At 50.1% G+C, this 22,737-nt stretch overlaps 6 protein-coding genes across 6 annotated transcripts; 2 read left to right on the top strand and 4 right to left on the bottom strand.

Annotated features, from left to right (window-relative positions):
* Nucleotides 1–469: 469 nt before the first annotated feature.
* On the bottom strand, nt 470–2,023 carry LTR84_000973 (uncharacterized protein; the record flags this gene model as incomplete). Its single annotated transcript, XM_064844601.1, has 3 exons — nt 470–1,548; nt 1,603–1,810; nt 1,862–2,023. 3 exons carry the CDS (start codon nt 2,021–2,023, stop codon nt 470–472), a joined length of 1,449 nt encoding a protein of 482 aa, XP_064712461.1.
* A 704-nt stretch (nt 2,024–2,727) lies between these two features.
* Nucleotides 2,728–4,710, top strand: LTR84_000974 (uncharacterized protein; the record flags this gene model as incomplete). The annotated part of the gene is made up of 1 exon (XM_064844602.1): nt 2,728–4,710. The coding sequence occupies one exon, from the start codon at nt 2,728–2,730 to the stop codon at nt 4,708–4,710; it is 1,983 nt and encodes a 660-aa protein (XP_064712462.1).
* A 3,866-nt stretch (nt 4,711–8,576) lies between these two features.
* LTR84_000975 (uncharacterized protein) lies at nt 8,577–13,529 on the top strand (the record flags this gene model as incomplete). The annotated part of the gene is made up of 1 exon (XM_064844603.1): nt 8,577–13,529. One exon carries the CDS (start codon nt 8,577–8,579, stop codon nt 13,527–13,529), a length of 4,953 nt encoding a protein of 1,650 aa, XP_064712463.1.
* An 865-nt stretch (nt 13,530–14,394) lies between these two features.
* Nucleotides 14,395–16,267, bottom strand: LTR84_000976 (uncharacterized protein; the record flags this gene model as incomplete). Its single annotated transcript, XM_064844604.1, has 7 exons — nt 14,395–15,144; nt 15,194–15,358; nt 15,412–15,464; nt 15,523–15,544; nt 15,692–15,859; nt 15,913–15,992; nt 16,060–16,267. The coding sequence occupies 7 exons, from the start codon at nt 16,265–16,267 to the stop codon at nt 14,395–14,397; spliced, it is 1,446 nt and encodes a 481-aa protein (XP_064712464.1).
* Nucleotides 16,268–16,687: 420 nt separating this feature from the next.
* Nucleotides 16,688–17,843, bottom strand: LTR84_000977 (uncharacterized protein; the record flags this gene model as incomplete). Its single annotated transcript, XM_064844605.1, has 2 exons — nt 16,688–17,562; nt 17,639–17,843. 2 exons carry the CDS (start codon nt 17,841–17,843, stop codon nt 16,688–16,690), a joined length of 1,080 nt encoding a protein of 359 aa, XP_064712465.1.
* Nucleotides 17,844–20,506: 2,663 nt separating this feature from the next.
* LTR84_000978 (uncharacterized protein) lies at nt 20,507–22,262 on the bottom strand (the record flags this gene model as incomplete). The annotated part of the gene is made up of 2 exons (XM_064844606.1): nt 20,507–21,149; nt 21,253–22,262. 2 exons carry the CDS (start codon nt 22,260–22,262, stop codon nt 20,507–20,509), a joined length of 1,653 nt encoding a protein of 550 aa, XP_064712466.1.
* Nucleotides 22,263–22,737: the final 475 nt, after the last annotated feature.

A 22,737-nucleotide genomic window follows, 5' to 3' on the forward strand; every position in this document is an offset into this window, starting at 1 on the left:
CAACTTCCGCGACGTAATGAACCGGCTCCAGCAATACTCATAGCCATGGGGCGTTTCAAGTTCCCGGTTGTGGTTGTGTGCCCTCCAAAAGTCCAAGCCATGCCCCCTCAGCCTTGCCTCACATATAGTACCCGGCCCGGTGCATCCAGATTTCCGAGTCTTCTGCATGCATCTCAAAGGGGACGCTGTCAGCGAGCCACAACTTCTGCCTGGCTGGGAAGAGGTGCCATGCAGAATCATCTCGAGATTTGATGGGAAAAGAATAGGTGCATCATGCGTGAATAACAGCTGTACAAACAATAAACTCCAGTTTACTCTCAAAAATGGGAACGTTTGGATACCGCTTAAGTAGTACTCTGGGCCTAAACACATATGTTATGTCCTATATAAGCCATCCCGAATACGGAGATCTGCTGTCCTTTCATTGATCTGCGCAGAATGAAGGTAAGGTTCTAGCGAAGGATTGGCTTCACTTCCTGTCCTCCTCGAGTTGCTCCACTTCCCGGATTTTCATCTCAAGCTCAGGATCTCTAACGGGACTCTCCAAAGTCACCGCTGTCACTGTCCATACCGTGGGAATCACAATTGCAAGAGCACCCATCGAGAGGCCCCAATTCATCGCCAACTGGCTCATTGGGCTCTTATGCAAGGCGTTGATCCTCCACGCCATTGCGCCGCCCGTTGCCTGGAAAGTCTTGTAGGCACCCACCAGTATTGCGGCTCTCGACGTTGAATTGGATTCGGTTCCGATGAGCCAATAGCAGTATCCTTGCCACAGGGCATCGTACATGCCGTAAAAGATGTACAGGAATATCGGGCCGGTCGAGATCGAACTTTGGGTGTAGTCAACATCCTGCTTCAATCCTGCGGCGAGGCGCCGGTCTTGCCATTTCTGGAAGGCATAACCTCCACCCCAGATTGACATGCCGGTAACCAGGAGAACACCCCAGCCCACTCGGGCGCGTATCGGACGGCTCAAGAACGGAAGGTCGAGAATGACACCGATAAAAAGGCCACCTAGCATCTGCGCGATCCAATATAGCGCGCCGTTCAGGGAGCGAGACCGGATGTTGAAGGTCATTCCATTGACGTTGTTCTGCTGATAGGAATAAAATACATTCGCGCAGAAGAACAATGGCAGCATGCAGGCGACACGCCAGCTAGCCAAGGTGCGAATGACAATCTCAGTGGTGCCACGCAGAGAATGTTTCTCCGTTTCTACAGCAGCGTGGAGCTGCGCAAGTCGAATTCGCTTCGGTGAGCATATGAACAGACCGAGACCCCAACCCAATAGCATGATGATCATCAACGCGATATAGGTCGAGTCTGATACTGTGCCAGACTTGCTCCTGAAGTTGAGGCCGAAGGACGCAAGACTGCCGACGCCCCCTCCCAGATTGAAGATAATCCAGAACACTGCGATTGCACGGCCTTTTTGTGATTCGGCCACGTACGTCGTCATGATTGCGCCTTGTACAACCCAGAGCATGGAAGCACCTACACCAAGAATGGCTCCAGATGCAATGACAAAAGCACCATTGTCATGATCTAGGGTAGTTATTATCAGCCACGTGAACAAGGGCTTGCTAAACCTTCACTTACGATTGAAGTTGAGTAAGCTGCCACTGTACAGCGCATATGTCCACCCACCCAAAATCAGACAGAGCCGTGGGCCAGTGTATGTGAAGAGTGGGCCAACGATGAATAGAGCTGTGCCAGCGGTACAAGATAAAAGAGCAACGGTCGCATTCGCCGCTACCGTTGGGTCTACCTGACCAGAGCCACCTAGCCCTCCGAGAGCATTGTACATCTGGAGCGCTGCTTAGACATAGATCCACACGGCTATCTTAGATATACTTACTCCTGGGCAACAGAAACAAATGAAGCTTATAAGCACGATCTGAGTCCATGGATGCGAATAAAAGGCTTTAACCGTTGAGAACCCTGATTGATTTCCTTGCTCAATGTCCATAGGATGGATATCAGCAGCCTCTGTAGGCTCAACCGCGGCTTGACCAGTCATGTTGAGATGGTCCTTTGCAATTGGTATCGTAGTGTACTCAATTCTGTTCAAAGCTATTGATTGAACGATTGCAAGGGCCATTCATGACTATTAGTATCATCCCCAATTTCTCAGTCGATGAGGCTCTATCGTCTCCTGTAGATGTTACAATCAGCCATGCAACGCGGAGAAAGGAGCCTACCGTTACATTGCACGTTTGCCTCCTCATTTTCCACCACCACAACCCCAGAAACCATAAACTGGTGCTGATAAGCTTTCAACCAAGCAAAATGTTACAGCGTGAGGTGGATCGCTAAGCCTGTTTACCGAGCATAGGCATGATCGGCAATCTTGGTGATGCCTGTAACCGGATGGTCGGCATTCTCCGTGGGGGTCGTTCTGGTGGGAAGGGTACCCGGAGATGTTAGGTGGTCCACTTAAGACTTTCAGTAATCCTGCAATCTGGTAGCTATCACAATGTAAGAGATACCACAGTACTTCGTAAGCACTCAATGGAACAGTAGTAGTATCTCCCAAAGTTGTGAATGATTGATTTGTTACATGGTCATGAAGAAGGTTCCGGTGATCTCCCCGAGATATGATCGGATTTCCATCTCAATGCATTCTCTTCTGCGAATGTTCGTTAGCAGGAGATTGTACCACGAGAAAAACCATGACCTTACTTGAATTTACGCGACTACCGTTCTGAGCAGCAAGCGGAAGCAATGCCAACCGAGTCGGATCTTGCTGGGCTTTCTGCGCTCCAGACTGAGCAAGTGAATCCACACAGTCGCCAGATTGACCAAGTTCCTACTCTTGAACTTTGTCATATAATTAACAATGAGGATGCAACCATAGCGGGAGCCATTGCCAAATGCATTCCTGTCATCGCAGAGGCCATAGACAAAATTTCAGACCGAGTCAGGAACGGTGGAAGAGTGATTTATGTAGGCGCTGGAACGAGTGGCAGGCTGGGTGTCCTCGATGCTTCCGAAATCCCCCCTACATACTCTGCACCGGAGGGTCAATTTGTCGCAATCATCGCTGGAGGCGATGTGGCGCTCCGGTATGCTCAGGAAGGGGCAGAGGATGATGTGTATGCTGCTGCAAATGATCTCAAGGCTCTGAAACTTGACGGCAGCGTTGACTCACTAATAGGTTTGGCGGCCTCTGGTCGAACACCGTATGTACTGAGCTGTCTCACATATGCTAAGCAGCATGGCTGTTTTACGGTCGGGTTCGCATGTGCTGAGCCTTCAAAAATGAGTTTGGCAGATGATATTGACTGTATGATCAGTGCGATTGTCGGGCCAGAAGTCGTGACTGGGAGTACGAGAATGAAGGCAGGCACAGCTACCAAGCTTGTGCTTAATATGCTGAGCACAGGCATCATGATAAAAACTGGAAAGACCTTTGGCAATATGATGATCGATCTGAAAGCCACGAACCTCAAACTCCAACAACGGTCACGGAATATATTGCGAAACCTCTGTGGGGCGAAATGTCCTGATGCGGATGAGGAGCTTGATGCCCTGCTGAAAACCAGTGATGGGAACGTCAAAGTCGCAATGGTTTCGTTAAGCCTAGATATTCCGGTTCCAGAAGCCGTAAACCGGCTGAGGGAAGCAGGAGGTGTGCTTGCAAAGGTCTTGCAAGAGGACCAAGTCGCACGAACACTACCACGACCCAATGGCACGGGCCTTGAATATTTCCTCTGTATAGATGGAGGTGGTAGCAAATGTGCTGCTGCTATCATCTCAGCAGATGGTGTCACCAGTTATGGCGAAGCTGGAGGATGTAACGTAACAGATGTTGGTGTGCAAGCTGCGACAGAGTCAATCGATCTTGCGATTCAGCGAGCTGTTGACTCGTCGCCAATTTCGTCGGGGAAAAGTTGGCGAACACTTTCACTGTCCTCGATTTGGGTCGGTCTTGCAGGCTATGATAGACCGTGCCTTGCTGCCCAAGTCGATCAGGCTCTTGAGAAGCTGTTCTGCCGTCAGCGAGGGCCTAGACTAAAGGTGACAAACGACATTGAGCTCCTTGCACTCTCAGCCCTTGAGAAACATAAAATAAATTCTACCATGGTGCTCATCGCTGGGACCGGGTCCATTGCCATGAGCTATCAAAGATCCGGTGATCAACTCTCCCGAACCAGTCGAGTCGGAGGTTGGGGTCATATAATCGGTGATGATGGGTCCGGCTTCGATATTGGTCGGAAAGGCGTCCGCCATGCTTTGGCTGCTTTGGACGATTTCAACTTGAAGAACTATTCTGGGCATCAATATACTGAGCTTGACGAATTGACCCAACGAGTGCTTGAGTATTACAAGCCAGAGTCAGAATCGGAGCCTGGCTATGATCTGCTCAGTCGAGTCTTAAACTCTAGCCTGGACGTTCAGAGCAAGGAACACATCGCCCGACTTGCGAAGGTCGTGGTGGAGTTGAGTGAAGACAATACTGAGGCAAAGAAAATTGTCTCAAACGCGGTGCAGGATCTGCTTAACCTTCTACGTCCGATCGCAATCTCGGGCCAGCATGATGTCAGAAACTCTGTCTTAATACTCGCAGGGGGGTTGATGCAGAGCAGCATCTTCCGCAAACGACTAGAGGAAGAGCTGGAAAAGACCATTCCCCACTTCAAGGCTATTGAGCTCATAAAAAACCCGGCGATCATGGGTGCTCAACACTTGCTGCTGGAGCATTGAGCAATGATCATCTGTCAGTAATCGATCGAGACTTAGTGTTCAAATTCCATATGGTCATCGAAAACCAGACAGGATATACTCAATGATATATCTAAGTGTAAGCCTGATCCCCTGCGTATTGAGATGTCCAGATCCTTGTTGAAATAAGCCGCACTCTTCCGGGCCTACCTTTCACTGCGCTGAACATGACAGTTTGATGAAAGCAAACTCCCTTCTCTTCGGGCTCACTGATCAGAGACCTTCGTCGTTGCGAGAACAGTGGACGGAATTACCGGAATACCAGCAAGGCGTCCTCTCCTGGGGCTGAACTGAGGTATCTTGCTCGGCTCACCCTACCCAGCGAGGTGGCGACTCTAGCCACATCAATAGGTTGCCTCGCGATGCAATATGTCCATGGTGCTTTGAGTGCCACCAGGCTTGGCCCATTTTCAGATCATTGCCCGCCAGCAGAGGGCTGATATACCTGTTATTATTTTAGATCGCCGCCTCATTCATATTGCTATCAACATTTGGAATTGGGAAACATGTGAGAATCAGCGGCCATCGTTCTTCAATTCCCGGTTACCAATAATGATCAATCTTTCGTCCGAGCTGTATCTCAGGAGGGCAGGCTGTCTTGTACTGTGGTCAACAGCAGTGATGGTGGTGAAACTGATGCCCTGCGTCGTAATTGTTAGCGTGTGTACTTGCAATTCAAGTGTCCCCCCGCACTTTACTATTTCAATCTTGTTGTGCTAATCGAATGTCTTGGGAATCTCCACCGCCATCCCTTAGAGGGAGAGGCCCTTTATGGAAGTATGGTACAGTGCGTCTCCTCATTGCAATAGAATCATTGTTGCTACCGCCAATCAGCCTGGGCAAGTGTTTCCGCAGGAAGGGCTTTCCAGCAGGAAGACATGCACAAACGATGGCAAGGTGCACCTCAGTCGCCCTATAAGCCAAGTGTCAGGAAGTATTACCAATATGATTGTTGAGATTGAGACAGGGGCCATTTTTTACTTACCACCATACTGTTGGAGCGACAATGTTCCAAGTAATATCTGTTTCATCCACCAGACCCACTGTTAGTATTGCTTTAATAATGCTGACAACCAGTATACTAGGTATTCAGTAAGCTTTTGTTTCTCCAACGCAATTCAGGGAATTATCAGACATACAAGCCTCCTGTCATCAACACAATCACAACGCCAATCTTTTGCTTCTTTGGAAGTCGGAGGTTTCGTAAAAATACGACTGGTAAGACAAGAAGTGCAACATCTGTAGCAGCATTCATCACGCTGCTAAAGATTGCGATTTTCACCCAGTCTATGCAAGAACCACCAGTTATTGTAAAATCCCAGTATTTCGCGATTGGCTGACAGGTGTACACCCAATCAAATGAAGCCACCAAGATGTACACCACAGCAATGGCCATGATGATGAAAATAATGACTCTTAGTTTCCCTGGAGGCACGAACCGAAGAAAAAGTGTGAGAACCGAGAGTTTGGTGAGCATAATCGAGAATCCATAAAAGACGCCGGAAATCACCCCAAACTCAAACATATCAGCGAGGGGTTGTTTCTGATGTGCTTAGATGATTATAGCAGCAAAGAATTTCCCTTACTATCATGAAATTAGGGTTAAACCTGGAAAATGGGACATCCCACATATGCCGCCCAAGGCCATACCTCGAGTCTAGAAGCACTCAGTCTACGCCCCAGTTTGACCCGAAGAATGAGCCACCTACTTATGCAGTCAAAAATGGAGAACAGTAGTGCGAGAAACTGAATCCGTGGTACTGGATAAGTAAGGTTCCTTATTGATAGTGTGAAGTGAGTGTACGAACCCAGGCAGCAACAAGCAGATCTATTGACATTAGTAGAGGTTTATCACAGGGATAGTAGTGTGACTTACAATCATCTATCCTTACATAGCGTGTGATGGAGACAGCAGTGTAATAGCGTAGCCCGACGAATGAAACTGAGATCATTGGCCACGCGATATTGACGACGACGACAATATGTGCTCTGGACGGCGGATCGACGAAATTAGGTGTGACACCGGGAGGAGGGGGTATTGCACCAGTAACTTCATCTCGCCTGGGAAGCATCAGAGAAGACATCGACATGCTGTATTTCTGCAGAAGCTGCTTCGAAAAGCTGCAAATAATAACGAACAACGCAAAATCGCAGGACCTACCGGCCTGGCGTCTCTTTTACATGATACCAAAGAGACAGAGCGTTCTTCAGGGATTAGATGTGTGAGACCGTGACAAGTGCTAGCCTGTGCCACAGCTATACTAGTTGTTACCCTCATCAAATCCAAAAGCTTGGTTTGGGGCAGGGGCTCTTCTGCTCGTTCTATAGATTCTGCGCACTGCCCCTCATCCCGTGCCCTGGGTGCGCCGAGAACTCGATGTGCACAAACTGGGAAAATGGTGCACAGATTAGTACGAGGTACCTCGCGTGGAATATTGACCAAACTCATGAGTCTGTGTAACAAAAAACCAAAAGGGCCCGGGGAAGGCAACGCCACTCTGGAAAGGCTCCACCCCCCATAACCTTCCAGGTTGAATGGGAAAGCGTACATAGACTCTAGCAGCGGCCATTTACGGATAGAAGCTAGAGCCCTGACCTCGATGAATGCATGTGCTGCAGAGGCTCAACGTCCTTACATTATGTGGTCTGCGGAACCTTACGGAGTCCATTTCCGTGGATTGAAGAAATTAAGAGCACGGGGGTATTTCTTATGCCCTCAAACCCTGCGAGATTTGTTAGTATGGCCATGAGTGCTTCGTCCTTTCCACGGGTCTCAAAGGTATCAACATGGCCAAGTGCAAGAACTCATTATGCTTTCACATCTTGTGCCATCCAAGTTTCGGATATTGGCCTTCTGCCGGATGAGTGTTTCCAGTCGTCTTAGAACGTCAATCGTGACTCGGACGACGCTAGAGGTCAGGCTGGACTGATCCGATCTGGGGGAAACCCAAGTCGTCAATTGGAAATAGCGGCGTCCGTGTATCGAGTGGCTAGTGTGAGCCTAAGCCGCGGAACAGCCGGGAGAGACGGGGATGATCTTCCGGAACAGTGCAGGTGTGCTGGTGTCCGAAGGCTGCTCCTCTAAGTGCAAATTGGTGGCCAGCAAGTCTCCTTTTGAGAACAAAATATCCTACCGAGTGCTCTTACGAGTATGGTGGTAGAAAGTTACTGTCCGGCGTGCTTTATGAGGAGCCACGGACGAGGTATTATGCGATTACCTAGGAAGGAATTGCAAAGGTGAGCCAAGGTGAGATGGTGGGTGAGTCGTGAGCTCGTGGATTTAAAAGCGGCACGGTCTGACCTGAGTCGCACGTGAGCTCGGAGCGGATTTTATATTGCTTGAGGCGCCAAGCTTGAAAAATACGCTTGTCTAAAAGTGGACTAGCGACCAAGTTACACCTATTGCCTCAGTTGACGAGAGCAGAACTAAACAAAAGATCGGATCTATCCAGCACAGATACATCGACGTGTTTAACTTCATCGAAATATCTCTTTAGTGGGAGGTACTACTAATTTTCGATTCGCGACCATCAGACAGTTGCTTGATCAGCCCAAGCCGGCCTCGACCTCAATATTGATACGCGTGTGTGATCTCCGACTCGGAATACGCCCTGTTGCCAGGTCACCTCTACAGTATCAAAAGCAAGACGACGGGTCCTTGTCGAAAAGGGCCAGCTTCAGCATTGTTTCAGAGCCCACCGTCACCATGCAACAAGCAGGCTGTCCGCACCTGGCGATCCCGCATAGCTTCTCAAGTTCAAGTGCGACAAGCTGCACCCTTTCGCCACCAATATCTTTGATTTGACGAGAGACGGTGTCAAATAATCTCCCAGGCGCTTTGAGCTAATATGGCTCGGCGCGGTCCTGCTTCCGCGTTCGAAAGCGAGACATTTGGTCAAGATGCCTCTTTCCACCTCGAGCAACCCATTGGGGCTATGTCCATCTCTCCGAGTGGGCGTGACGTTGTCTTGGCTTCAAAGGAAGGACTTCATATTATTGACCTAGATTCTCCATATTCTCCACCGCGATATCTACCCCATCGGACACCATGGGAAGTTGCAGACGTACAGTGGTCTCCATTCGCTTCCCGTGACTATTGGGTCATCAGTACTTCCAACCAGAAGGCTTTAGTCTGGAACTTGCAAGCTCGCTCATGGCAGGATAGCATCGAATTTGTCCTTCATGGACACACGAGAGCAATTACTGATATCAACTTCTCTGCACATAACCCGGATATCCTTGCGACTTGTGCAGTCGATAGTTTTGTACATTGTTGGGATTTGCGCGCGGCGATGCGACCGGTGAACTCATTCTCAGATTGGTTTGCTGGTGCAACACAAGTGAAGTGGAGTCGACAGGATGAACATATCGTTGCAAGTGCACATGACAAGTATCTGCACGTATGGGATGATCGCTTCGGGGCATATCCCGTGAAAACCATTCAAGCCCATGGTACCAAGATCTATGGAATTGATTGGAACCGCCATCATCCAAATAAGATCGTCACATGCTCTCTTGATCAGACGATCAAATTTTGGGATTTTGACAAGTCAGACGAAAATCCAGAACGTGTTATTGAGACAAGTTTCCCCGTTTGGAGAGCTCGTCATACACCGTTTGGTTGGGGATTGCTCGTGATGCCTCAACGTGGAAATAGCAGTTTACACCTCTATGACCGCAGGGCAGTTCATGGCGAGTTTGAAAGTGGACGCGTTCGTCCTGTAACAAGTTTCCGAGGTCATGAAGGCCAAGTCAAGGAATTTCTCTGGCGTGCTCGAGGCACAGTATCCGATAATGTCGACGACAGGGACTTTCAACTTGTGACCTGGGGTACAGATGGGGATCTTAGATTGCATGCGCTCGACCCTGAGGTTTATCTTGACATTGGCTACGAGCAGGGGAAGTCGAAAGTCCAACGCCTGAATTTCACTCGCAAGGGCGCGATCTACAGAACCTTCCGAGATGAACCGAATGACACAGACTCCCCAATAGAACAGACCCCGCGTAGCGACATCTTTCCTCGGCAAAGCTTCTTCCAGTCTCGCCACCGCACAAGCACGAGTGTGGGTATGAACCGCGTTCCAGCTTCCCAAGTCAGAGGCTGGGTTGCAGGGAATCGGCAGGCGCAAAGATCAGGCATGCATGGGAGAGCGAACAATCGACAAACAGCAGACCCAATTGCCTGGCTCAAGAACGTCAAGATCTTTTCCTGGGATCCTGACACTATTGCTGAAGAAATCCGGCAAGTTGGTGAGAAGTTCAAGAAGGTGGAATTTGAATTTGTTGATATTCAGCACCGAAAGGCTGTCATGACCCTGCAAGCTCCTTGGGGTGAAGAACAGAGTCAGATTTATCTACGAGTTGAAATGCGCTTTCCCAAGCTATATCCACGCGGTGCAAACGCGGTTTTGAGTCTTCAAAAGAGCGGGTCAATCGATGACACAACACATAAACATTTGGCTACCGAATTGCAGACTATCTCTGAGACGTATGCTTCAAGGAAGAGAGGATGTCTTGAGGCTGTCATTCGATATCTCCTCCGAGAACAAAACTTGGAGCAAATTGTTGCATGGGTGCTTGGTGAATCCATCAGTGAATCCAAAGTTCTTGATACCGCACCAGTACCGGTGGACGACTCAAGCAGCGACGATGATGACCAACTCGAAAGTGCTCATGGACAACTTGATGCGTCAGCCAACATGCGAGTGCCATTAGCCAAAGGCTGTGGCGCGGTATGGTCCGAGACTGGAAAATTGGTGTGCTTCTTTCCAACGAAATCAAAAGAGCCTGTTTCACTTTTGGGCAGACTCGGTGTAAGGGATCTTGACGAGTCTGACTCAAATCGATTGTTTGAGGGCTTTGGTCGCCTACACACTAGTTCTCCAGCCCACAAGATGGCGAGTGGGACCAAGACAGTTGACGATGATACAGCTTCGGATACCTCCGAGTCATCTTGGAAATCATCAAGCAGTTCCTCGGCCTCATTTGAGACTGGTCAGAACGTGCGAGGGGACTCATCATTCCGCGTTCCTGTGGGTGGGACGCAACAACGCTCACGCTCACAGGATCGATCTATGCATTCAACGACGGGAGAACAGAAGCTCGTCGAAGCACCACGCACCAGTAACATTTCGATCCATTCTTTTGAAAACTTTCTACCCTCGAAACGCGAGTTGGCCGAGGAATATAAAATCTTCGGCGAGGGACAAGAAACATGTAAGCACAATGCCAAAGTAGCGAAACATGCTTCACTAGATGACCTTGCATCTGTTTGGACGCTCATTGGCCTGGTGCTGGATGACGCTGTCCCATTGGAAGTCCTTCCAGACCTCCGCCACACGACTGCGTATGACATTTCTATCATTGCTCGGTCACTCGCATCCTTTTCAAGCAGAGCTAAAACTGCGGTGCCAACAGCAAAGCAGTCTCGAGGTCGAACGCGGTGGGGCAATAACCCTCTGGGCTCCACCTATCTCCTCCCGGCCTTATTCGATCATTTTGAGAGACTAGGGGATGTGCAAATGCTTGCAATGATGTCCTGCATCTTTATCCCGGCGCTCGATCATAGTGCTATGTATGGCAGTTATGATTCCACCTGGAGTACCGATATGAGGACCAGGTCTTCGAGTGTTCGAACGGATTATTTCCCATCAAAAGCGGTTGCTAGGTCCTTCTTCGAAAACGAAGTCGTGCCAGACGGCTACATTATTGTAAATTCTACCGACACTCAGCCAAAAGCGAGAAATCATCTCTCAGAAACCACACAAGGTTTGCACAGCCAACGGCGATCGAACACCATACATAGGCCTGATTTTGCCCGGCAAGCTAGCCAGATGTCATCACGTGCTCATAGCTTTGTTGGCGATGATATGAGTGATCGCATTCTTCCTTACTCCACTACCATATCGGTCTCGACTTCACCTGAAGGGAACAGAATGAGCAATAAGCCAACCTCGGGTGTTGCCTATTCTTCAGCAGCACGCGCCAGCCTATCGGCGTTAACCCAATCATATTCGAACTCTCCCCCTAATCACACCACCAACTCTACCACAGCCTCCAGTGTCAAGAAATACAGCCCATCTGGCTCTTTGGGACCTGCGTGGGTTTCAACAAGCCTTTTCGGTGGACAGAGTGGGCACAGACAAAGTAGAACGTCCTTACAAGGCAGCGAAGTTGCTAGCCAGCATAGCCCTGAATCTGGAGTACTGCGCACATCTTTTTCGTCCATCAACCTACATCGCCCGCATCGGGACAGCATACCTGCCAAGCCGGACATTGGAAGCCATCGAGACCTGAAATCGATTCCTGCATCGGAAGCCTCCGAACGAACACAGCGAAACGAAAGGCAGCCTCCTCGGCGGAAGAAAATTAAGACCCGGCTTTTCAATCAGGATAAATTCGATTTGGACGGCTATCCCCAGTCTCCCCTCGTAGACCCCATCCTGGAGAGCAAATGCAGAAACTATCGAGCCAGCTACGCTCATCTCCTCGACGTGTGGCAATTACATATTCAACGAGGTGAGATTCAGAAATTCGACCATTTGAATATCCTGAATGACAATTCAAACACGTTGCAAAGTCGAGCCTCTGGCTTGACTACCCATGGTCCACAGTATCATTCCACAAATTTCACAAAACACCCCGCGCAGAAACCACTTCCCTCTTCTGCGCCACGACAATCAAGTCCACGGGGACTTGCAATTCGTCGCTGCTGTCCTCGCTGTGCCGAACCATTAAGCGCCATTGAGAAGAATGGGGTCCCCATTGGCTGGCATTGCGTGAACAGCTTATGCACGTCGACATCGACATCTAACTCGCTGTCGGCCACCAAAGCCCCGAAACGCAGTGTCTGCGCCATCTGCAACAGCGCTGTATCTGGCCTGTCCGTTCCATGCATGCAATGCGGGCATCTAACATGCCTGGCATGCGCACAAGACTGGTTCGGCGGCAAGGCTGAGCGTATGAAGCTCACTGGCGTCGAATCTCGCCGGCCTAGCGAAGACACGCCCCCCTCATCGCCCTTGGACGGCTCCATTCGATTTGTCGGCCTGCTGGCACACGAAGAAGACCTTAGCACCATCAACGAGCATCAGACCTGCCCGACAGGCTGCGGATGTCCTTGCGCGTTGATCAGCCGGATAGATGTGCCCGAACCACCTGTGTCGCCGCCGTTCAACTCCGAGAGCGAAAAACACCCCGAGTCCGTCACACAGCTCTTACATCCCAAGATCGTGCCTTTCTCCCGCCGCCAGAGTCAAAGTCAAAGTCACAGCCGCGGCGGCAGCAGCTCAGGCGGAGCAGTCCAGCTGCAGAGGTCGTCCAGCCTGCTCATCCCCGAGGGAGGATCATCAGACGCAGCGGCGCTGGCAGCACTCCTGGCCATAACGCAGGCCCACCAGCGTGCGAAATCAGTCACTGCAGCCAGCGGGGCACGGGGCAAGGCTTCATCCATGTCAATCCAGCCACAACTGCAACCGAACCACCCACAGATACACGCCAAATCAAAGTCGCAATCGCAATCGCAATCACAATCACGCACCAGCCCCGCGCTCAACGGCGAAGAAGCCATCGTCGAATCTTCCTCGACGAACAGGACCTCATTCGACGGCCCAGGCGAGTCCCAGCACGACCAAACGTCCCTCAGTAGCGTCTCGTCCACGGCCGTCTCGATCGACGACGACGTGCGTCTGAATCCCTGGGCAGGTAGTAAACTCGCGACGCTTGGTCGCGGCATTGGTGCGGGCCTTAGTCGCGGCCTGACGTCGAAGGCGAGCGATGCGACGATCAGGAAGGCGAAGTGATTCGTGCCCTGGCCTGTGTGCTTAGGGGCGTTCTGTTTGAACCTCGGGGCTCGTCAATGTTCTGGCCTTGATAGCCCTCAGCCAGCAGCTTGTCTGAAGCTCGAGCAAAAAGGATGTATGTTGTGGACTGTTTTCGCATCAAATGCACATGTAGAATATGAGGATAGGCATCGGGTGAAGGCATGAATTGAAGATTGGACATGTATTACTAGGTACGTCTATAGCTATAGTATATTAGTCGAAGCTTCTTTTACCGTCTCGTTAATTACGACCAGAATCCCATCAAGATCCACGAGGCGCGACAACTCCGGGTTGTGTTTCTCGGAAACCTGATTTAGTGCACACGTTGACCAAGGAGAAGCGTGTTTGCGTGGTGGTACGCAGGTGGTCCGAGTCCGACCTCTGGTCCTACTCAACGGGGGGGAGTGAATCATTGACAGCTTCTAAAAGACGAGTTACCTGTCACAACAAACCCACTTACATTGAATTGTGGAACACTCATTCGTACATTCCGAATGCTCTGTTCCCGAGACGAAGGTACAGCGGCATGTGTCCTCTGTCTGCCGTAGCGAGGGCGAAATCACAACTACGCTATAGTAGTCAGCTGTAGACACAAAGATAAGAATGAAATTAATGGATCTGGCCCTATTGACCGATCAGCTTTCTCAAGTATCCCTTTGCTTTTCGAATACTTTGCCTTTCCATCGCCAGGTTCAAAATGGAATACAAACCGCAAGCCCCGACTAAACTCAGATGCAGACGCGAGAAGGAGATAATGTTATGTTGCGAGGTTGAGCGATTTTCCTGGAGACACTCGTTGTGCAAACTTTGACTTTGTCAGCTCTTCAACCAACCGATATTATGCTCACAAGCCTGGTGGTGGTGGCACAGCGGAATAGCCTCCTGGTGGCGGAGGAGGTGGTGCCGTGGAGTTGTCAGGCGGAGGTGGAGGGTTTGGCTCACCACCAGGTGGTGGCGGAGGGGACTGCTGCTGTTGAGCTGCCGCCTGCTGGTAGTACTGATAATATGCAACGTAGTTTTGATAGCCACCGTAAGCCGCATATGGATCACCACCTGGTTGGCTGGCATAGTACTGAGCGTATTGAGATGCATAGTCGGTGGGCGAGGCCGATGCAGCAGTGCCGGGTGCTGGAGTGGACGATGCGCCGGCATACGCAGAGTTGTAGCTGTTACTGTGATGTGAATAGCTATTATCTCGATTTCTGTCTCTTCCATAGCCACCATAAGAGGAACCTCTATTCGCATCTGCTCCATATCCATCTGTGTAGGATTCTTGTCGTTGTGGTGGCGGGTTGGCCTTGAAATGTTCGAAATTAATGCGTACGTTGGCGAGGAGATCTTCGCAGAGTTCTTTTGCCTTTTGGACTTGTTGTGGTTGCGGACCTGCCACATGAAGGTACATGGGCTCATCAGACTCTTGACCGGTGCTATGCTCCATGAAGCCACTGCCGCGACCTTTGATCTGGACGCGACATCCGGTCTCCTGTTGGATATGTTTGACATAAGCACCGCCTTGTCCCACGACTTGGGCTCTCAGATTGAAACCAGGAATATTCTCCATGTCGAGAATGATTCGCTCTTCTGGCCATTTACGCTGCACCATGTCAGTTACCAGATGACCTGGGCATCTTTGATTTACTCACTCTGCCAAATTCATCTCGTTCGACTTGTTCGGGTTCTTTTCGACGGAATCTCCTTTCATCAACAAGATTGGGGAGTTCTTGTTGCATAAGCTCTTCTATTTTCTCGATAGCTTTTTCCAAGCCAGATTTGGATGTGCTGGTGACGTGGAGGTAAAGAGGAGGATTCTAAATCTCATCAGTCACAAGAGTCGATCATCAGAGAAAGACCCAGAACTTACCGCAGCTGTGGCCATGCTCTTGTCTGGATAGTAGGATCCTCGTGTGGTAACATCTTGATGGATAAGGTCAGTATGTGCATCTACTTTTCCAATTGCTTATTGATGGCGTACCGGCACCCGTTTCTTCTTTGATCTAAAGGCACAAAAGAGGTCAGCAAACGCACACTGTTAGGTCCTGCTGCATGCGCTGGATGAGTCGGTGGTGAGAAGAAGCGAGATCGCTTGTTGAGGACCCAATCCACATCCCAAGACTGCAATGCTCATTACAAGGGTATTTTACCATCTTTTGTGTAGATCCTTTAGTCAAGGTATATCGATTGCGTAGATCATTGACTTCAATGTCCTTGATATAGTCGCCATCGGCAATGTAGATCTCGCCATCAAGTTGACTGGTACTTTGTCCCGTTGAAGCTGTTGGCGTTCTCGCGGCTGCGCCATCTGAGGAGGCCTGGAGGGGGTTAGTTCATGCGAAAAGAAGGACCCAAGACCTGCAAAACTCACAGACTGAATGGGAGGTACATCGACATGCTGAATAGCTTTACGGGCTTGTAGGTCGGCGTTGATCTTTGCCGCGGCAGCGGCTATGCGACTGTCAGTATGAATGAAGTAACAGGGAGGTCTACCGAGGCACTGGTTTTGGAGACTTACCAGCAGCGGCAGCTGGGTCGATTGCTGTGGCGCTCTTCGCGCCAGGTGCAGGAGACTGGCTGGACTTTCCAAGCGGACTGCGGCTACGCCTGGAATCTGTGTGCCTGGAGGATGGAGATCGCGAACGTCGGTCGAATCGCGATGGTTTTCGAGGTTCTGGTTCTGTCTGGTCGAAGCGTGACCGCTTTCTGGGAGCGTCTTCCGACATCGTTGGTAAGGTGTGGAAAGAATGAAGAACTGTCAAGAGTGAGTTCAAAGAGACCTGGTCACTTCACAATAATAGATGCTAGCGACTCGTAGAAGTAAAAAACAAACTCCGAGGATGATCGGCTTCAATAAGTTTGTGTGGAGTAGGTGGAACCAGTGAAAGGACAACTTGAACCTAGACGGAATGTGATGTTAGGTAGTGAGAAACTCGAGGCTAGGCAGCGCTAAGCCTCTAGCCTGGTCAAAACTGGTATTTTATCCGAAGAGGCTAACTTGTCATGGTTGTTCTTCCCACTAAAATCATTGCCATCTATCAGACAATCAGAAAGGATAAAACGCGAAGGAAAATTGACGTGGCAAGCAGCTTCGAGGGCTGTTCAAAAGAGAAACTGAGTGTTGCGAAGAAGGATTACCCTGTCCATCAATCGCTGATGTCCTCTTCCTCCTTACGCTTCCTCCTACTCGCTCTTCTATGCGCAGGACTGGTTATTGCTTCCTTGTTCTCCAACACATAACACCTAGCCTCCCTTTCCTCACCACGCCACGCCCCCTTCCGCTTGTCGTCTTCACTTCGATCTTTGCCAGTAGTAATGTCGCCAATGGTCCTCGCATGCTGGTAGCCTGGATAAGCAGACCATGGAAACTTGAAACTCTCGATCACTTTCAAGCCACTGTGCCTGGCCAAATCCCTGACATTCCACAACGTGTAAGGCTCTCCCTCGAATATTGTGACGAGGATCTGCCCATTCACTGCACCCGGATCCGAATGCGATGGCTGATTGACATTGTCTGACGCATATTCATCGTCACTTTCGTAGGCATCAGATTGTGAAGTGACCCGTGCAGGCTTGCTTGGAGACGACAGCAAATCTTTCGCCGCTTTGAAAAATCCAACCAGGAGCTCCTGATTATGGCGTACCTGCCGATTCACATCTGTGCTCAGCCCGCCGACATGTGGGAAATTGAATACGATCTTGCTGAAAGGACCGGACAGTCGCAAGACTTTCCTGTGTGTCGACAAAAGTTTGGTCGCATCGATTCCGTATAACATATGGATCTTCTTTGCTGTCGCTGCCGATGATGGTGGAGATGGCGAGAAGCCTTTCCACTCAGGCTCGGTGTTTGGTGGATCGTGCGTATCGCCATCAATTTGCGAATTGTCGGGCGCGATTTGTGAAATCGTCTTTGCGACATCCGGATACTTTCTGTGAAGGGCTTCCTTCGAGTCGAAGCAGGTCGACGTAATATGGTGAAACTTATGATGAAGCTTGAGGGCTAGAGTAAATGAGAAATCTCCTACATCATGATCGTCAGTCGGAAACCGTAGCAGCCACTAAATGTCTGCAAGCTAATATCTTGACACGCATATTACCTTCGCCTAAGAGGAGAATACTGTCATATTTTGTAAATGGAATTTTTGGTCGTGCGGGAGGACCTTTGCTTTTCACCGAAGGTGAACTCTTAGCTGGAGCCGCTTGCTTTTGACTAAACTGCCGTCGCACCACCACACCTCTACCATTTGCCGGATTGTCATGATGATTTGAATGCTTCCTGGCCTGGCGTTTGACTTTTCCCATTTGTAGGCTGGACTGGCTTTTCGCCTTGCACGGTCTGCTACGGCTTACCGCGTTTGAACAGCGACGTACAATACCACTGGAAGTCTATGCAGGCCACCGTCCAGCTCTTCATTTCAACTCTTGTGATGAAAATTCCATGGAGATATGATCAGTAAGTAATTGTGTGATCGTTCATCGGGTTTATCGGGGTAAAAAGTGAATTAGGCGAACTCGAAAGTCCCGAGACATCTGCGCCAAGGGTTATGCTTGGCACTATTCCTCTCATTAAAGTTTGTACGGATTTGTTCTCCTCCCCCATGCTCGCACCGTTGCCATTCCACCAAGGTTGTAAATATTAGCTGCAGCCTTGCCGAGCCGACACGGGTCCTGTTATCCATGACGAACGGGACCTCTTTATTGCACTGGCATCAGTATTTCTCGACCAGGCTTCTTCCTCGTTTGTTGCGACCCACGTCCGTATGCGATGATAGTGCATTTCACTCTGTCAAATTGCAGCTAAGCCGGTGCTAGACAGATCTTCCAATGGTAGCGTACTTGAGCCTCAAGCCAGGACAACATGGCTGCAACAATACCCAATATGACCGCAACCAGGGCACCCCATTGTCCAACATGGCGAAAGGTTTCACCGCTTTGATCAGATCTCCAGATGACCCATTCAATGGAGGCCACAAAGGATAGCAGCGCGAGGGGACTTACGAAAGTAGAATAGGCGTAAACTATCAGTAGGTAAGAGTAGCCGCAGGAAGTCCAGACACGTGTTAACCTGCCCTTGTTGTGGTCTTTCCAATGCTGCATGATTTGCTCTCTGAGCCACTTCAAGCTGAACTGCATCAATCCTCCCGAGGTCGTGGCCCCTGTCTGGACCCGAAGTGGCCTGAGATTTGATAGCACAAGATGTGTGATCGTTGCTCCTGCTGCACTACCCACGAGTAAGTACAAGATAGACAGCAGCATATAATAATCATAGCTCGTCCAATCGACACTAAACCTTTGTTCCACAAGATAGGCATCGGATGTATCCCGCAAAGACCAGGTATCCGTGACGTGAAGATCAGTTGGGTTTCGAAGAGACCAGGTTGACTCGAAGCGTGGGTAGATACAATAATTGGTCAGCAGGACTGTTGAGTTTTTGTGTATAAATTCATCAGCCACAGTGCGATTCCAGTGGTAGCGGTCCATACGATCCCATGAGTGCCCAGCCTTTTGAGAGCCATCATTCATGAATGGCAGTGTATCATGTAGATCTGGAGGACAAAATCTTAACTGGGGAAATGTCCATAGCCAGACATAAGCTTCCGAGATCAGGCCCCAAATGAAGCCCATGAACAGTAAGACTCCCCAGAGGTACACAACTAACTTTGCCTTGTTTCTTTGAGCGTCTTAGACCACATTGTCATGGGCAGAAAGACCAAGAATGCTGTTCCAGTTGTTGCGAGTGCTCCATCGCAATCACTGTCCCAGGCCATGGGTAAGACAGGGAGCCAGAGGCTGGTATCATAATTTGTTGACAGAACTGAGCCATCTGCGGAAATCCCCTCTACCAGGATCGTTTCATAATTTTCCACCATATAGCGTGGGACCATTTGAGTCCGAATCAAAGCCAACACAATAGAGTGGATAGCCGTAAGAGCGCTGTAGGCCATGACCAAGCTCATCGCTGCCTTGGCCACAAAAGAAGTTCTTCTCCATACGACAGTGACAATGACCAACCCATAGAAGACGCAGCGACCAGTCGCGCCATAGTCGCCGCTCATTTGGTAGGAGCACCGAATCCATTGAGTCGAAAATTGAGTATTGTTGCCAGTAACCTCATTGCCGATATAACCCATCTGCCGAAAGAGGTGTTGTGCTCCGGAATCAGCCTCAACTCATCCGGAAACAAAGAGTCCGCAAATGGGACAGGGAGATCCATTATGCGAGGCTAAAAAATTCTCTGTTCGATTCATACGATTAAGTATCTTTCCAAGACTGAAGTTTGACGAGATGCATACAGGGAAACTGTCCGATGACACGTTAAATTAGGGTAAGGCTGAGCTTACAAGAACTTTCCCACAGTCGTGACTTGGAGGGTGAATATGAGTGGGGGCCATCTTATTACAGCGCCAATTCTAGCGAGTGGTGGTTCGGCCTGTTCAAGCCTCATGTTGTGTTTGCAGAAGGCAGCGATGCCTATCGCTCCAAACCAAGAGGGCACGACCTCGTACCTAGTTAGGTGGTCGAATCAGTAGCAAAAGGCACCAGCCAGGGGCATACGTAATTCATCTCCCGATTCCAGGAACAAATTCAGTACAAAGTGGGAGATACTGTTTGACGCACCCTTACTTTGGCCATCGACTTGATAGGTTTACGACTGGACATTATTCGAGTTGATTTTAGTTTTCTTCGAAGGATAACTGTACTTGGTACGCACGCAATAGGTACGCAATAGGTACCTATGTATGTTCTTGCTCAGAACAGAACACCTCCATACTCTGCGAATTTACGGCATGTCTTCCCACTCCTCGGCAATAGCGAGCAACATTCAGCGCAAAATTACCTGGATAAGTAATCATAATGATAACAATCCAGAGAGACATAGAGAGAGATGACTGTGGACTGGCAAACACAGAGTGAAGCAAGGAAAATCTGCCTTTTTCCTCGGGACGAGTCCTTGAATCTCACGATCACAATGTCTCCTGAATAGCACTCGTCGCCTTGCACTCCACATTTCTAAGGTCACACACTCTCAACCTCAAGCCCCCTTTGGGCTTGATAGTCAAAAACCCAGCCATCTCCACGGTCTGGCCCGGGTATGCAGGCTCGAATCTGAACCTCGCGACCAACGGGGCGAGCAAGCACTTCATCTCCAGCAGAGCGAAGCTCTTGCCAATACAGCTCCTCGGACCATGCAGAAAGGTGGCATACGCGAGCGGGCTCTGCGCACCTCCTGTCGCAGCGTTGGGACCATGCAACCAACGGTCCGGGACAAATTCGGCGGCGTCGGCGCCCCAGAGGACTCGGCTACGGTTGATGGCCCATGGGGGGATTGATACAGTCGTGCCTTTCGGGATAGGTACGCCGCCGACCGTTGTGGACACGACTGCCTCGCGGACCGTGTTGGGCGCAGAGGGATAGACGCGCAGGGTCTCGTTGCAGACGGCGGTCAGGAAGGGCATTTTCTCCGAATCGAATGTCGAGGCGTCGAGTTCGGTCATATCCTTGTTTCCTAGTGTTGTGCTGCACTCACTGTGGAGACGATCTTGGATCTCAGGGTTTTGTGACAGAAGCCACAGTGCCCACGCCAGGGCTGACGCTGTTGTGGAATGACTGTGTATGCGAAGTCAGCTTCTCTGATCAGGACATATCAACGGATTAGGACATGACCCTGTTGACGCCATAAGGAACCGTTGCGGAAAGAGAGAAGACCTACCCAGCGGCGAGAAAGGTGAGTAGTTGACTAATGAGGTAATCGTCCGAGAAATCACCCGACTGCATGATATGTGCAATGATATCCTTGCCGTGCTGCTCCGTTTTCTCCTGGTTCATACGCCCCTTTTTCTGCTGCAGGATAACGCGCATCTCCTGCCAGAGCTGCACTTGACCATTCATGATTCTCGCAAAGCCGCCCCATGGAACCCGTCGGATGAACCACTTCGGGATGAAAGTATCAACGAGCAGGAAGAAGGCGGGCGGCTGCGAGGTCTCCCTATAGAGCTTTGCAAGTTTCGAGTCCTCCTTCTCCAGTGCTCTGAAATTCATCCCAACGCCGGCGGCACCGATGATATCGAGAGTGACGCGTGATATCGGGGATGCCACTTCCACAATCCCTCCATGGTGGTGCGTTGCCTCATGCGCTAGAACTTCCCTGAGAGCGGCGCCACTGGCGCAGAACAACGGCGCTAGTTCGCGGACCTGGCGGCCAGAGAAAGAGGGTGCTACGACACGTCGCATGGCTTTGTGTTTGGAGCCTTCGACGTTGATCAGGCCTTCTCCCAGTATTGAGATAAGGGATTTCCTGATCAGCTTCGGCTTCTCCCAATCATAATTGTGCGTGTTCAGCACGTCCATGAGCGTTTCTGGTTGTGTTGCGATAATCTCGCATTGGAGATATAACGGGCCCCAGAGCACGACAATACCATCGTTAGGTGTATTATTGATTATGTCTTCATAGATGGTCGTGAAGGGTTTGCCCCCATTGAAATTCAGATGGCAAAGGAGAAACCTCTCATTCGGCGGAGACGGCAGCCGACGTAGTGGATTCTTGAAGAAAGGGATACTGACCTGGGTGACTATGTACAGCCATGCCACACCGTGAAGAAACCAGCTTATGCTTGACCTTGACGTGAAATCTGTGGTGTCGACGAAGCATCGAATAGCTAGGTAAATTGGCTGAGCCAGCAGGAAGCTGACATGTGTGATGACTCCTCGCCAGTAGTGCATTTCAATGGACGTGAAAGCGCTATTCAAGATCTTCTTACCTTAAGTGAAGTAGACTATGAAGAAGAAAGGCAGGATGGCGATGATCAGACTCTTGAACGGGTTGGCACATGCGGGGTTATATAAATGAACTGAGACGAAGACGACCAGGGGAGGCAGCGTCAGGACACCCTGCTTGCAATGAATGCTGGAGCCTGATCACTGGTTGGATTGGAATATCAAGCAAGTAAGATCCCAAACCCTTCGTTGCTGTGCTGGGGGTGTGCAATAAGAGCCCGTTGTCTGCCTCCTTCAGGAACATACGATATACGGTGTACGACATACGGCAGTTATTGTTGAGTAATGGTGTGTGGGAATCAGCAATTCCGCGCTGTAGACATGGGGTTTCCGAGTTGTATACCTATCTGGCTCAGTAGGAATGGAGATACCTAGGTACCTCATACCGAGTATAGACGGCGCCAAGGAAAACACCGAGCCC

This window comes from Exophiala bonariae, assembly GCF_035927105.1.
Source record: "Exophiala bonariae strain CCFEE 5792 chromosome Unknown scaffold_1, whole genome shotgun sequence".
Classification (NCBI taxonomy): domain Eukaryota; kingdom Fungi; phylum Ascomycota; class Eurotiomycetes; order Chaetothyriales; family Herpotrichiellaceae; genus Exophiala; species Exophiala bonariae.